The 13,252-nt window shown below is 43.6% G+C and overlaps 1 protein-coding gene across 1 annotated transcript in view; it reads left to right on the top strand.

Moving 5' to 3' along the window:
- The first annotated feature begins 279 nt into the window (after nucleotides 1-279).
- Nucleotides 280-13,252, top strand: part of LOC130558869 (stonin-1-like) — a 28,086-nt gene continuing 15,113 nt past the window's right edge. Inside the window, exons 1-3 of the mRNA XM_057341576.1 lie at nucleotides 280-745; nucleotides 2,493-2,588; nucleotides 2,695-4,371. Of these exons, the coding sequence (XP_057197559.1) occupies nucleotides 499-745; nucleotides 2,493-2,588; nucleotides 2,695-4,371 (2,020 nt within the window). The 5' untranslated portion in view covers nucleotides 280-498. The remainder of the gene's footprint in view (nucleotides 746-2,492; nucleotides 2,589-2,694; nucleotides 4,372-13,252) is intronic.

Here is a 13,252-nt window from a genome sequence, read left to right as displayed (position 1 = left end):
GCTTTAGAATTTTAAAGTTTTACTTAATTAATATTGCATATAGGAATTTATTATCTGTTATATTTGACCTGTGCTTCTCTCTCCTTTATCCTAAATGTGTGCTCTCACTGAGCGTGTGTGTGTGTGCGTACTTGTCTGTGTACGTACGTGTGTGTGTGTGTGTTGTGTGTGTGTGCGTGCGCATCCGTGTGTGTGTGTGTTGTGTGTGTGTGCGTGCGCATCCGTGTGTGTGTGTGTGTCTCTGTGTCTGTGTGTGTTGGTGCGTGTGCGTGTTGTGTGTGTTGGTGCGTGTGCGTGTTGTGTGTGTGGAGTGTTTTGTGTGTGGGTGTGTCTGTCTTCTGTGTTTCAACCTTTTCTTGTTTTTGCAGGTACAACTTTGATTGTTTTGCTTGTAGTCAATGTGTCTCATGTGCAGCTGCTTTGTAACAATGAAAATTGTAAAAGCGCTATATAAATAAAGTTGAGTTGAGTTGATTCCAAGCCGATCTTCTGTTGCCCATGATGCGGGCAAGAACGTCACAGCTATCAGTACACTCAAAGCCGCAAGTAAACATAAACGTGTGCGCGAACAGCCTGTCTTTCACGGCTCGTTTATACTCGCATGTGTGTCCACCGTACCGCGAGTCTCTGCTGACTGACGCTCATCTCTCATGTCCGCTGACTGCATGCGCGTGCACACGCATCATGTACTGTACAGACAACAAGGTGCACTGTAGTTCATCTCTCGCTGCTCCGTCTACATGGGGTATGTATGCTAACAGTGATGCTATTAGCATCATGCTAAACTCTGACACATGCTAAACTCATGTTGAAGTCGTTCACTCTGTGTAAAACAAACGTAAATTCCATTCAACCTGATTCCTTGTCTACGTTAAAACTGTGGTCATTTCACCTAGGTAAAATGACTTTCAACACGACTTCTACGTGTTTTTAAAAATCCAAAATATAAAAAAATGAATAAATCAACCAATATATGTGATATATATCTGATTGAGTTCTTTACTAACACAAAAAACTGCAAATACATATACATCGTTAGAGTAGAATTCACTCATAAGATTTTTAACCTTTTTATTGAAGTTGCAGCAAAAATCAACCCACTTATTTTAATACTACAGACCCAAGATAAAGACAATTTATTTTACATTTCAGAAAAAATGAAATAAAGCAATGTTAGTTTCATAAACAGAAACAGACGAGAATAAAGTTGAAGTATTTTATTGTTATCTTAGACTTTTGTGAGATGAGTACAAAAATGAAAAAGGTAAATTAAGTGACATGTTTAGTTATATTTTATTATTTGTACTTATTTTCAGTCACAGAGTTATTCAAATTAAGAGTTGTTTGGGAAAGAGAAGATTCTGTAATTTAATGCAGCTTGGAGAACTGCATTTAGGGAAATTTGGGGAAATTGTAATGTTCAATCATTTATTCAATGAAAATAAAAAAAATGTGTATTGAAGAAAAGTCAGGTTTCACTTGTAATAAAATCGGAAATCGGAATCGGCAAAGAAAATTGTAATCGGTGCATCTCTAGTTTGTAAGTCTTATATTGTACTACTAGCTTAATTTTGCAACACGCTAACAGAATATTTATTACTCATAATAGTAATAATGAAAACAATAAATTGAAGAGAGGTCTTAAGGTTTATTATTTTAAATAACAAAACAAAGAAATTACAAAACACTGCTCAATGAAAATATTTTTTACATTACAATTTTAAATGTTTGCATTTATAAACAAATGACACTCTTCAAGTTCTGTAAAATGTGTCAAAAAACTTAAATAAAATACATGGCTAACAGTAGCACTGTACAATTGCACAAAGATACTAGAGAAACGCACAGCAAGTGGTGAACACACGTACACCCGGAGCAGTGGGCAGCTATCACTGCAGCACCCAGGGAGCAAGTAGGGGTAAGGTGCCTTGCTCAAGGGCACCCCAGTAGTTACCCGCTGGCCCTGGGAATCGAACCGGCAACCTTAGAGAGTCGGACTCGAGCCCCACTAGTGCCCCATTAGGCCAAGACTGCCCTACATAATAAAGATAGAACCTTAAAAAGTAATAGTATATACTGGGAACAACATTCCGCAACATCTCAAGACCTGGGCAAAAAGTCTCATGATTTATTTCCAGAATGTGATACATGATGGGATACATTTGAGAGCGATAGAGCATTGGTTGCGGGAAGTCTCACATCTCTGTCACCTTTTTCAACCTGATGAGCCTGCATACCTGCAACAATCATGCCATATTCCAGATCACATTTTTCCTCATTCTGATGCTTGATTCAGACACTCCTGTACCACTCACAGACCCGTAGACTTGTAGTTTGAAACACATTTTATTTTGGTAAGCCATGAAGCCTACACTTGACTATGTAGCTTATTATATCTGCTGCTGTTTTATTCTCCTAATCAGACAGGAGTGCATGATGATGATGATACGTTTCTTATGTCATTTTTCATAATGTCTAAATTCCTTCTACAGATTATTTTTGTGGCTGTTTCCGTGGAGGAGTGGACTGTGAAAGACTTCCTGTGTACACACAAAGCAATGTGCTCCATGAATCAGCCCAGCAACTGGGTAACATTTGAAGATGAAGGGTCATCCTTCTCCTCACCTAAAAAAACGCTGCGCTCCGGTTCAATACCTCGCCCAAATGGTTTAAAACTTGTTCTCCCGTCTTTAGGGAATGAAACATGGAGCTTCAGCACTGGCCCGGAATCCCCTTTGATGGATTTTAGCTTTAACGGAAGCTTGTGTGTGCCCAGCAACACTCCCATGTGCACTCCGGTAAAGGCAACGCCAGCAGATCAGTCACCCTTTTATTATGGACTTCAGGAGCAGCCAGACTTGTTTTCAAGCACTTTTGCCAGCTTCTCTTCAGGACTACAGCAAGACTTAATGAAAACGAATGAAGGCTCCACTTTAATGAACACATCCCGAGACGAGGCAGGTCACCTTAACCCTGCCTGGGTAAAAGGCGATCATAAACGAGTGTCTTGGAGCTCATCGTCAGACTCTGACTCTGCTCCCACTTTACCTCGCTTCTTTATCCGCACCAAAGATGGTAATGAGCCACCTCAAGACCAGCCTCAGTACTCCTACTCCTATATATGCCATAAACTAGAAAGACTGAGAGCAGAAGAGAACAAACAAGAAGATCACAATGAGAAAATGGACAAAGAGGATCATCTTTCAGCCGTAGGTATAGTTAAGGATAAAGAGATGGTGGGAACTCCATCATTTGTTCCTGAAGGACTGTTCCTCAGCCAGAGTAGACACGGTTGGTCACTGATGCTGAGAATTCCGGAGAAAAAGAACCGCATGTCTTCTCGACAGTGGGGGCCGATATACCTGCAGCTACTGCCCGGAGCTCTCCTGCAGTTGTTCTATGAGAAGGGCTTGGAGAAACCTTTCAAAGAATTTCAGCTTAATGCTAACTGCGGCCTCTCGGGTCCCAAATTAGAGAGTTACAGTGAACCACGCAAGATCGCCACACTGAAGGTTGAGCACGTGTCCTACGTCGAGAGGAAACGCTATCACCCCAGGCATGAGGTGATACACGAAGCAGAAGTGGAGCAGCTTTTGAAGTTCGGCACCACTGAACTTGGTGACATGAAGGACCTGCTGGTGTCCATTGAGGAAGAGCTGATGCGCTTACCGGCACCACACCAACACCACAGACACTACGAAGAGCAGGAGCTGACCTTGGAGATAGCCGACCACATCTGGATACGACAGGATAAGTACGGTGGCATCGCAAAATGTGTGGCCATCACTCGAATTCACTGCTTAGCTTTCTTGAATGGTACCTTGGAGTGCTTCCTGGCACTAAACGACCTTGGACTTCTCAAACAAGCTCCCGCATTTGGTTCCGAGGAGGACAGTGAGCCCTGGATGGAGATCGCAGACTACCATTTTCATCCGTGTGTGAGAAAAGCACACTTTGCGGATACGCGGCTGATAAAGTTCTGTCCTCCTGACGCTTGTCGCGTGGAGCTTCTGCGCTTCAGGACTGCATCCCTTCACAGTGGGGAGTTGCCCCTGTCCGTTAAGGCTGTGGTGACTGTGCAGGGTGCCTGTGTTGAGCTGCAGGTCTTTATGTTGAGTGTCCAGAGAACTCTGTGTGAAAACATCACTCTTCAGATTCGCTTTCCAGGTGACTGGGTGAAAGTGCCTACCAGCACGTCACTGCTGCGACAGAGGTCTCTCAAAGCTCGCATGAACAGAAATGCATGCTTGGGCTCAGGGCACATGGCAGAATCTCAGTCTGTCATGCGAGTGTCCATCGGCACAGTAAAATACGAGAATGTGTACCGAGCCCTCGTGTGGAGAATTGACAGGCTTCCTCAGAAGAATGTTGGTAAGAAACTACATTTACATCACATAATACTTGATGTGAATAGCATTTACGTTATACATGATATCAGTGAGACGTAACTTCAGAGATGTTTTGCATTGATCGTGTATGACATAGTTGACACTTATCTTCATCATTTTAAGTTCTGTCAACAATGATGTACAGAGAATTTAATGTTTAATGTATAACAGAAGCCACTTGTGTTTGGCTGAATCCCAGTTCCGCCAGACCCTTGTGCTTTTGTCACGTGACAATGACTACAGTCATGACCTATAGTCACCCAGAAGCAGAATAGTATGGAAGAGACCTGGACATCTTTTTTCCTATTCCCACAAGTTATTTCTCCACCTAGTTATTTCCATAAAATCTCACAGTATTGATTCTCTATGTAATTGCGTCAGTGTTACATTAAAGGGCTTATCGGAAAAAAATGAAACTTCTGTGTTTAAATGCTATAATCAAGTCCCCGGTGCCAACTCATGAAAAGTGAAAAAAGAGAACCCACTAACTTTGTTTTGGTTAGCCTTTCTCTGCAAGCATGTGAGATAACGAGCTGATCAGATTTCTCTTCCCTTCTGATAGGTAGGGGTTCATATTATAATATTACCGCCCATTAAAGGGACCATTCACCTAAAAATTCTGTCACGATTTACTCGCCCTCAAGTTGTTCCAAGCCTGTATACATTTATTGGTTCTGTTGAACACAAGGAAAGATATTTGGAAAAATTTGAGCAACTGACATTTCTGGGACACCGTTGACTATCTTAGTAGGAAAAATAATTGTAGTGTTTCCACAATATTCATTTTGCCGTGACGGGCCGTCCCCCGAAAATCCTCCCCACCACGACTATGGTGACACACTGTTCCCTTTCTGTCGGTCTCTCGACGTTGTGTCGAACCGACAGAATGGGGTTTGTCTTGAGAACCTATCATCTTCTGAGTATTTAGAAAAGGCCAATGAAAATTGGCGAATGAAATTTGCATGCCGGGCTCCTCCCCGGATGTCCGGGTATAAGATGGAAGCCGGCGTGCTCATTCATTCACCTTTTGTTCTTCAGAGCCTACGCATCTGATGAGCTTCTCTACGATCTTGGTGATCATTCTTTCTGCTGGAATCTACGACGTGGACAGCAGACGGTCCCTTCCCGCAGTGACTCTCCCCTGGGCGTCTCGGCAGTTCCGGAGGTGTTCGAGCAAACTTCCTTTTCTAAAAGAGCAAATTTCTCCAGCGTGGCATGTCCCGCTGTTCTCATCTCTCAGGTGCAACACACTCATCGAGGAGGGGGACGGACACAATGCCTGCTTCCAGTACGCTGGGGCAGATGTTGTGGATATGTCCTGCCCGCACTGCGGGCGGTGACGATTCAGACATTGCGTCACAGGTGGCTGTGTTCCCACAGGACTCAGCCACCACCTCGTTTGCTCCCCGTTCCATGGCGGCAGGACTACGGCCCTGCCGTCCGCTACGGCAAGCAGCGAGGGTGATATGAGGATTACTGTGAGTGATAATCCGCCAGCCACGGGCTCACGGACCGTTCACACCTCGTCTCGCTCGTCTGACCGTTCCCCAGGAGACGGTCCGCCGTCTTATTCCTCAATCACGTATTCGGACACGATGCGTGATGATGAGATGTCTCTTGCAGCATCGGGGGTGACGTACTGCCATCCGACTCCGACGATTCCTCGGGCTCCCTCCCTCGGGGGGTCAAGCCCAGGAAGTAGCGGACGTCGAAATGTCAGCCATGCTTTCCCGGGCCGCCATGAGTGTTGGGTTGCAGTGCCCGCACTGCCTCTCCTGGCGCTTGCGGCTGGCTACATGGCGCCTCGGGTTTGAGCGCGGCTCTAAGCCGCGCCGCCCCCAGTGCCGTGTTTACCGGAAGTGCATGAGGAACTTAGTAAGACCTGGAACGCCCCTTTCCGGCACGTTTCACGTCAAACAAAGTTCCGTCACCCTCGACCTAGACTCCGGCTCCAAAGCATGTGGGGTCTCGGCATCTCTGGTGTCTCCACGCTATGGCTCCTGCCAGGCCAGGGCGTTGAGAGAGCTCCACGAGGGTAAGACCGACCCAGCGCTTATGCAGGAACTCCGCGCCGCCACCGACCTCGCTCTACAGGCGACCAAGGTGACCACGCGGGCCCTGGGTCGGACGATGTCCACACTTGTGGTCCATGAGAAACTCCTCTGGCCGATCCTTGCGCAGATGAGTAACGCCGAGAAGGTCCGCTTTCTCGACGCACCTGTCTCGCAAGGGGGGGCTGGTTGGTGTTACTGTTGAGCCGCTGCAGCCCCGCTCACCCCCCGCCCGTCGGGGGGCGCGAGACCCGCGCGCAGCCTCCCCTGGAGGGTTCTCGACAGTAAAGAAGCAGTCCTCCGTGCCGCGACTCGGCCGCCTCGGCCGTCGAGTCCCGTGCACTGTCTGCTTCCCAGCAGCCCTGGTCCTCTTCGACGCCCTCCAGCTCTGGCGCCCCCCACTCAGGCGCCCCCCCCTGGAGGAGACAGCGAAGAGGAGACCATCGCCCCATCAGCAGCCGCGGTGAAGCGGCCCTCATGGGAAGACCTCAGGGGGATTGAGGCTACCATTGGGCTCGACCCCAGCCACATCGCTGGGATGTCGGATAGGGATGGATCCTGCCCCGTCTCTCCATCTGCTGGCCCCCTCCGGGGGGCTAGCACCCACTTACTCTCTAAGGAGAGTTTCCTCTCTCTCTGGGTTATCACAGCCGCTCCCACCCTCTGCACGACGGTGAATGGCAAACTCGACGTTGCTGCCACGAATAAATTAATGTATGGGAAACACTGGAATATAACACAGGCATGTTGAGATTGTTTCTCAGTTTTATTTGAGTCATCCAACAAATCACCCAAGGTAATATCATTTATTTACCAATATAATCGGGAAAAAAAAGGTTTTTAACTGGGAACAGGAAGGGACAGTCCGCTGCACCACGTCGTACGAATCCAGCAGTATACAAAATCAGTGTAGATAGCTTTTAGGATCATAAGATCGAAGGCTCCGAAGAACAAAAGGTGAATGAATGAGCATGCCGTCTTCCTTTTATACCCGGATATCCAGGGCGGAGTCCGGCATGCAAATTTCATTCGCCGATTTCATTGGCCTTTTCAAAATAGTCAGAAGATGATAGGTTCTCAAGACAAACCCCATCTGTCGGTTCAACACAACGTCGAGAAACCGACAGAAAGGGAAAATAAATTAACTTGACCTTCAAGGGGGGCGGGGCGCCCCCTAAGGTAATGGTAGGGGAAACACTGCATTGTTACAAAGCAGCTGTACATGAAAGATATTGACTATAAGCAAAACATCTAAATTTATACTAGGAAAAACAAAATAGGTGAAAACACAGACAGACAGACAGACACGCACACACCGGTTTAAACACACCCACATACAAAACACGGACTCACAACTCCACACACACAAAATACACACATACTAACACACACAGACACGCGTACACACGAACAGTGAAAGCACACATTTAAGATAAAGGAGAGAGAAACACAGGTCAAATATAAACAGAATATACATTCCTATATGTAATATTAAATAAGTAAAACTTTAAAATTCTAATTCTAAAGCAGCCCCCCGGCCAGGCAAAACAGTATGCAAACGTGGCGAGGAACCCAAAACTCCAATGGAGAAAAAAACCTCAGGAGAACCCAGGCCCAACCAGGGGATTCCAGTTCCTCTCTGGCAAAAGCTCAACAGAGCTTGCACAACAAGGCTAAATAAAAATAAGTAAACTTACTAATAAGGTAAATTATAGTTTTAAGATTATCATTAATAATCTAATAGCATTTGAAATTTTGTAGTGAAGACGTGTCAAGTGACCGCTTCCTTCTTTATCCAGCTCTATCATCTCAGCTCTTGTCAGGTCGCCGCTTCCCATTCTCCGCTCTACCATCAGGTCTGGCCATGGACTGCATCCTGCTCGCTGTGGTAACCTTGGAACAATGAGACAAGACTGGCTGAGAGTAGAGTACTGTTCTGCACTCTTTGATGCAACAAGTACATCAGTTGTGTTTTTGGTTCCGGTTGATCTAACTAATGCAGCCTAAACCCTCAGAGGATTTATATTATGGAAGTGTAGTTTATGCAAGGGTGAAAAGATGCGTCTTTAGTCTAGGGTTGCAACAACTAATCGATAAAATCGATAATGAAAATAGTTTTTAACGAATTTCATTATCGATTAGTTGGTCTGTGACCACTTGCGAGCTGCACAGTTAAAACCAAGCACGTCTTTTTCCCTCTTAAAATGACAATTTTAGCATGAGCTGCGCATGCGTCTGTCCAATACGTGTTGAGAATTAGCTTTTTTAAATGCTGGCGCAGATCCCTGCACGAGCACTGCGGGTGAGAGAAGCGCCGGACTGGAGCGGATCACTAAACTACAGACTGAAAGAAGGTCAAAAGAATGTTTGATACGTTCATTTGTTACGGGTGGATTAATTCATTAGTTTTTTTCAGAATAGCGCCTAATTTGCGGAGCGCCGAGTTAACCACGCCTACTTATTTACATTCCGCGGAATACACCTAATAGAAAAATCTCTTACGGTTGACATTTTATTCCGCGGTAACAGAATATTCCGTCATTCTGCCCAGCCCTACTGTCAGACCAGTTACTCTTTCCTAAACCGATGTGGTTTTCCAAGCGCACGCAGCACAAGGACATGACGGCCCAGGTCTAACCGTAGCTGTAGACTTATGGTAAAGCTAAGACATTTTGTTTCCTTTATTATTTTTATAATTTTTTTTATAAAAAAAGATTTTGTAGGGTTACAGTTACACAAATGAATATGTTTTGTACTTAATTTCATTTTTTTGAATTTAGGCTCCGTAAATGTGCGCTAAACAAGCCTAAAACATTTATTTATTTAATTTAGTTTAAGAGTTTACATATTCACCCTAGGCTAAGTTCAACACATTTTTAAAAAAAAGACTGTAATGAGGTTCGTAGAGAGTAGGAAGAAAGGAGGCGGGGTCGGCGTGGCTGGGAGACGGAGATTCTTTTATTCTTTCTCACACACAATCACAATAAGGTAGCTCCACTGCGCTTCTCACATTTAAACATTAAATAACTATCGTCTATAAAGCAAGCTCTGGCTTTCGTCATCGACTTCTGTCCTCTTCCTGGTGGATACGCTCAATCGTCTCCCGGCTGCTCTCTGCTCCCTTCGGCGCAGACTTCGCTAAACCACGCCCCCCTTGCCACAAAGACGTTGAGCCTACCTTGTGTTTGTTTTCTTAATGTAACTCATTGCCTTTCTGTGTTGGGCATTTAACCAAAGTATTTAAAAATATCAACATGTCATTTTAAATCTAACAGATATGCTATAATAATAACCCAGCAACAAGAACTTAATATATGATTTGTGACTTCCTGGCTGTTGCTGATTTTTTTTGTTTTTAAGCTTGATGAAACGCTGTATAATTTGTTTCCACAAACTTGATTTTGATTTTCCAGTTATGCGCACAGACTCACATTAAAGCATAGTGCCACGCTTTCATTTAAAGCAACTTACAAAGTCTTAACAGTTGTTTAGAGAAATATAAGCTTGAAGAGGGACAGACGAAATATAGGAGTGTTTTTAATAAGAATTTGAGAATTTAATGTGATCGGATTGAAGGTGAATAATGAACGGGAAATATTGCGTGCCCTTTTGTGAGAGAACCCGTTGGCGTCGCTCATGCTCTGATTAACGCTGTGTTTTGGATCGGATGTAAACGTTTACAATCAGAGAGAGTGGAGGTAAGACTTTTACCTTATTGTTTTTTAAATGTTATTCATTGCTTTGCGCCAATCACAAAGACAATTTAACCGATTTGAGTCAATGACAACATTAAAAATTACGCCACGAGTCGACGAGAGTCAAATCCTGTCTTGGAGTCGATTCGGACTTTAGGGACATTAAGAGTCGAGGAATCGACTATTTTGGAGTCGACTCCCCATCCCTATGGCATTGTTTCGTGATCTGATTCTGCGAAGCAAGCATCTGTCACTCAATCAGACCCCCGCGTCGCATGCTCACATACACACACAGGCGCGCACAAACCAGTGGTGCGGTGTTTACAGACTTTTTTCCTTCAGAGAGCGATAGCGAATATCGTCATTTTGGATAAAACTTAACTTTCAGTGAGTGGAAAAATGTCTCTCTGCATCTTCTCCGTTTTGTCTGTAATTATTATTTTATGTCTGACAACAGAAACATTAAATATGTAAATGACTTTGGCTTTATTGGGTTTTCAGTTCTATTAAAATACAGTAAGTTCAGAGAGTAAACGTACAATGCGATGATGTCAAAAACATGGACAACACAGATTTTTTACGAGCCTGTCCATCAAAATGACGGCTAATGAAAAAGTCTAGCAACCTCTGCTACAACCGACTGTCACTGTGTTTTGCCTGTTGTTTTCATTAAAATAATTCCCTGATAGCACACATACATCTGGTTTACGTCTATTTGACGTCTGCATTTACATCTGCAAGACATCTACAATACATAGTTTGCTCATCTGCAATACGTCTCAGAGATATCTGCTGTCAGACGTCATATAGACATCTATAAGATGTCTGTAAGATGTTTATGATTTAGAATGGATGTAAAGCAGCTCTTTCTAAGATGTTTATCAGATGTTTTTACGCAGCAGATCTCCAGATCTTTAGCAGACGTATTACAGACGTTCAGACGTCTCCGAGACGTATTGCAGATGAGCAAACTATGTATTGCAGATGTCTTGCAGATGTAAATGCAGACGTCAAATAGACGTAAGCCAGATGGATTGTGCTATCTGGGTTGTGTACTATATATGAGAGTTTAAGTGCTGCTTAGTTTGTAACTTGACTACTGTTGTGCATATAATAATTGTAGAGTAATTGTTGCCTAGAACATAACAGGGCAGTCGTGGCCTAATGGTTAGAGAGTTGGACTCGTGACAAGAAGGTTGCCGGTTCGATTCTCTGGGCCGACAGGTAACGACTGAGGTGCCCTTGAGCAAGGCACCTTACCCCCACTTGCTCCCCGGGTGCTGCAGTGATAGCTGCCCACTGCTCCGGGTGTACGTGTGTTCACCGCTTGCTGTGCGTAGGGGTGTGCAATATTGGCAAAAAATGATTATCTGGATGTGTTCTGGGATAGAATAGAGGTGCACCGATTGACCGGCAAGAGATCGGAATCGGCCGGTTTTTCGTATGATCGGCCCGACCGGTGACCGGCCGGTCAGTCTCGCTTGCCACCGTTTGCATACTGTTTTTGCACTATCTGCCTGACCGGGGGGGCTGCTTTAGAATTTTAAAGTTTTACTTAATTAATATTGCATATAGGAATTTATTATCTGTTATATTTGACCTGTGCTTCTCTCTCCTTTATCCTAAATGTGTGCTCTCACTGAGCGTGTGTGTGTGTGCGTACTTGTCTGTGTACGTACTGGTGTTGTGTGTGTGTGTGTGTGTGTGTTGTGTGTGTGTGCGTGTGCATCCGTGTGTGTGTGTGTCTCTGTGTCTGTGTGTGTTGGTGTGTGCGTGTTGTGTGTGTGGAGTGTTTTGTGTGTGGGTGTGTCTGTCTTCTGTGTTTTCAACCTTTTCTTGTTTTTGCAGGTACAACTTTGATTGTTTTGCTTGTAGTCAATGTGTCTCATGTGCAGCTGCTTTGTAACAATGAAAATTGTAAAAGCGCTATATAAATAAAGTTGAGTTGAGTTATTCCAACCGCCGATCTTCTGTTTCCCGTGATGCGGGCAAGAACGTCACAGCCGTCAGTACACTCAAAGCCGCAAGTAAACATGTAAACGTTGCGCGCACAGCCTGTCTTTCACGGCTCGTTTATACTCGCATGTGTGTCCACCGGACCGCGAGTCTTCTGCTGATGACGCCATCTCTCATGTCCGCTGACTGCACGCGCGTGCACACGCATCATGTACTGTACAGACAAAAAGGTGCACTGTAGTTCATCTCTCGCTGCTCCGTCTACATGGGGTATGTATGCCAACAGTGATGCTATTAGCTCATGCTATAACATGCTAAACTCTGACACATGCTAAACTCATGTTGAAGTCGTTCACTCTGTGTAAAACAAACGTAAATTCCATTCAACCTGATTCCTTGTCTTACGTTAAAACTGTGGTCATTTCACCTAGGTAAAATGACATTCAACACGACTTCTACTTGTTTTTAAAAATCCAAAATATAAAAAAATGAATAAATCAACCAATATATGTGATATATATCTGATTGAGTTCTTTACTAACACAAAAAACTGCAAATACATATACATCTTTAGAGTAGAATTCACTCATAAGATTTTTAACTTTTTATTGAAGTTGCAGCAAAAATCAACCCACTTCTTTTAATACTACAGACCAAGATAAAGACAATTTATTTTACATTTCAGAAAAAATGAAATAAAGCAATGTTAGTTTCATAAACAGAAACAGACGAGAATAAAGTTGAAGTATTTTATTGTTATCTTAGACTTTTGTGAGATGAGTACAAAAATGAAAAAGGTAAATTAAGTGACATGTTTAGTTATATTTTATTATTTGTACTTATTTTCAGTCACAGAGTTATTCAATTTAAGAGTTGTTTGGGAAAGAGAAGATTCTGTAATTTAATGCAGCTTGGAGAACTGCATTTAGGGAAATTTGGGGAAATTGTAATGTTCAATCATTTATTCAATGAAAATAAAAAAAATGTGTATTGAAGAAAAGTCAGGTTTCACTTGTAATAAAATCGGAAATCGGAATCGGCAAAGAAAATTGTAATCGGTGCATCTCTAGTTTGTAAGTCTTATATTGTACTACTAGCTTAATTTTGCAACACGCTAACAGAATATTTATTACTCATAATAGTAATAATGAAAACAATAAAT

Source organism: Triplophysa rosa, linkage group LG9, assembly GCF_024868665.1.
Source record: "Triplophysa rosa linkage group LG9, Trosa_1v2, whole genome shotgun sequence".
In the NCBI taxonomy this organism is placed as follows: Eukaryota; Metazoa; Chordata; class Actinopteri; order Cypriniformes; family Nemacheilidae; genus Triplophysa; species Triplophysa rosa.
The sequence above is the reverse complement of the archived record's forward strand: the minus strand, read 5'-3'. Positions and strand labels throughout refer to the sequence as shown.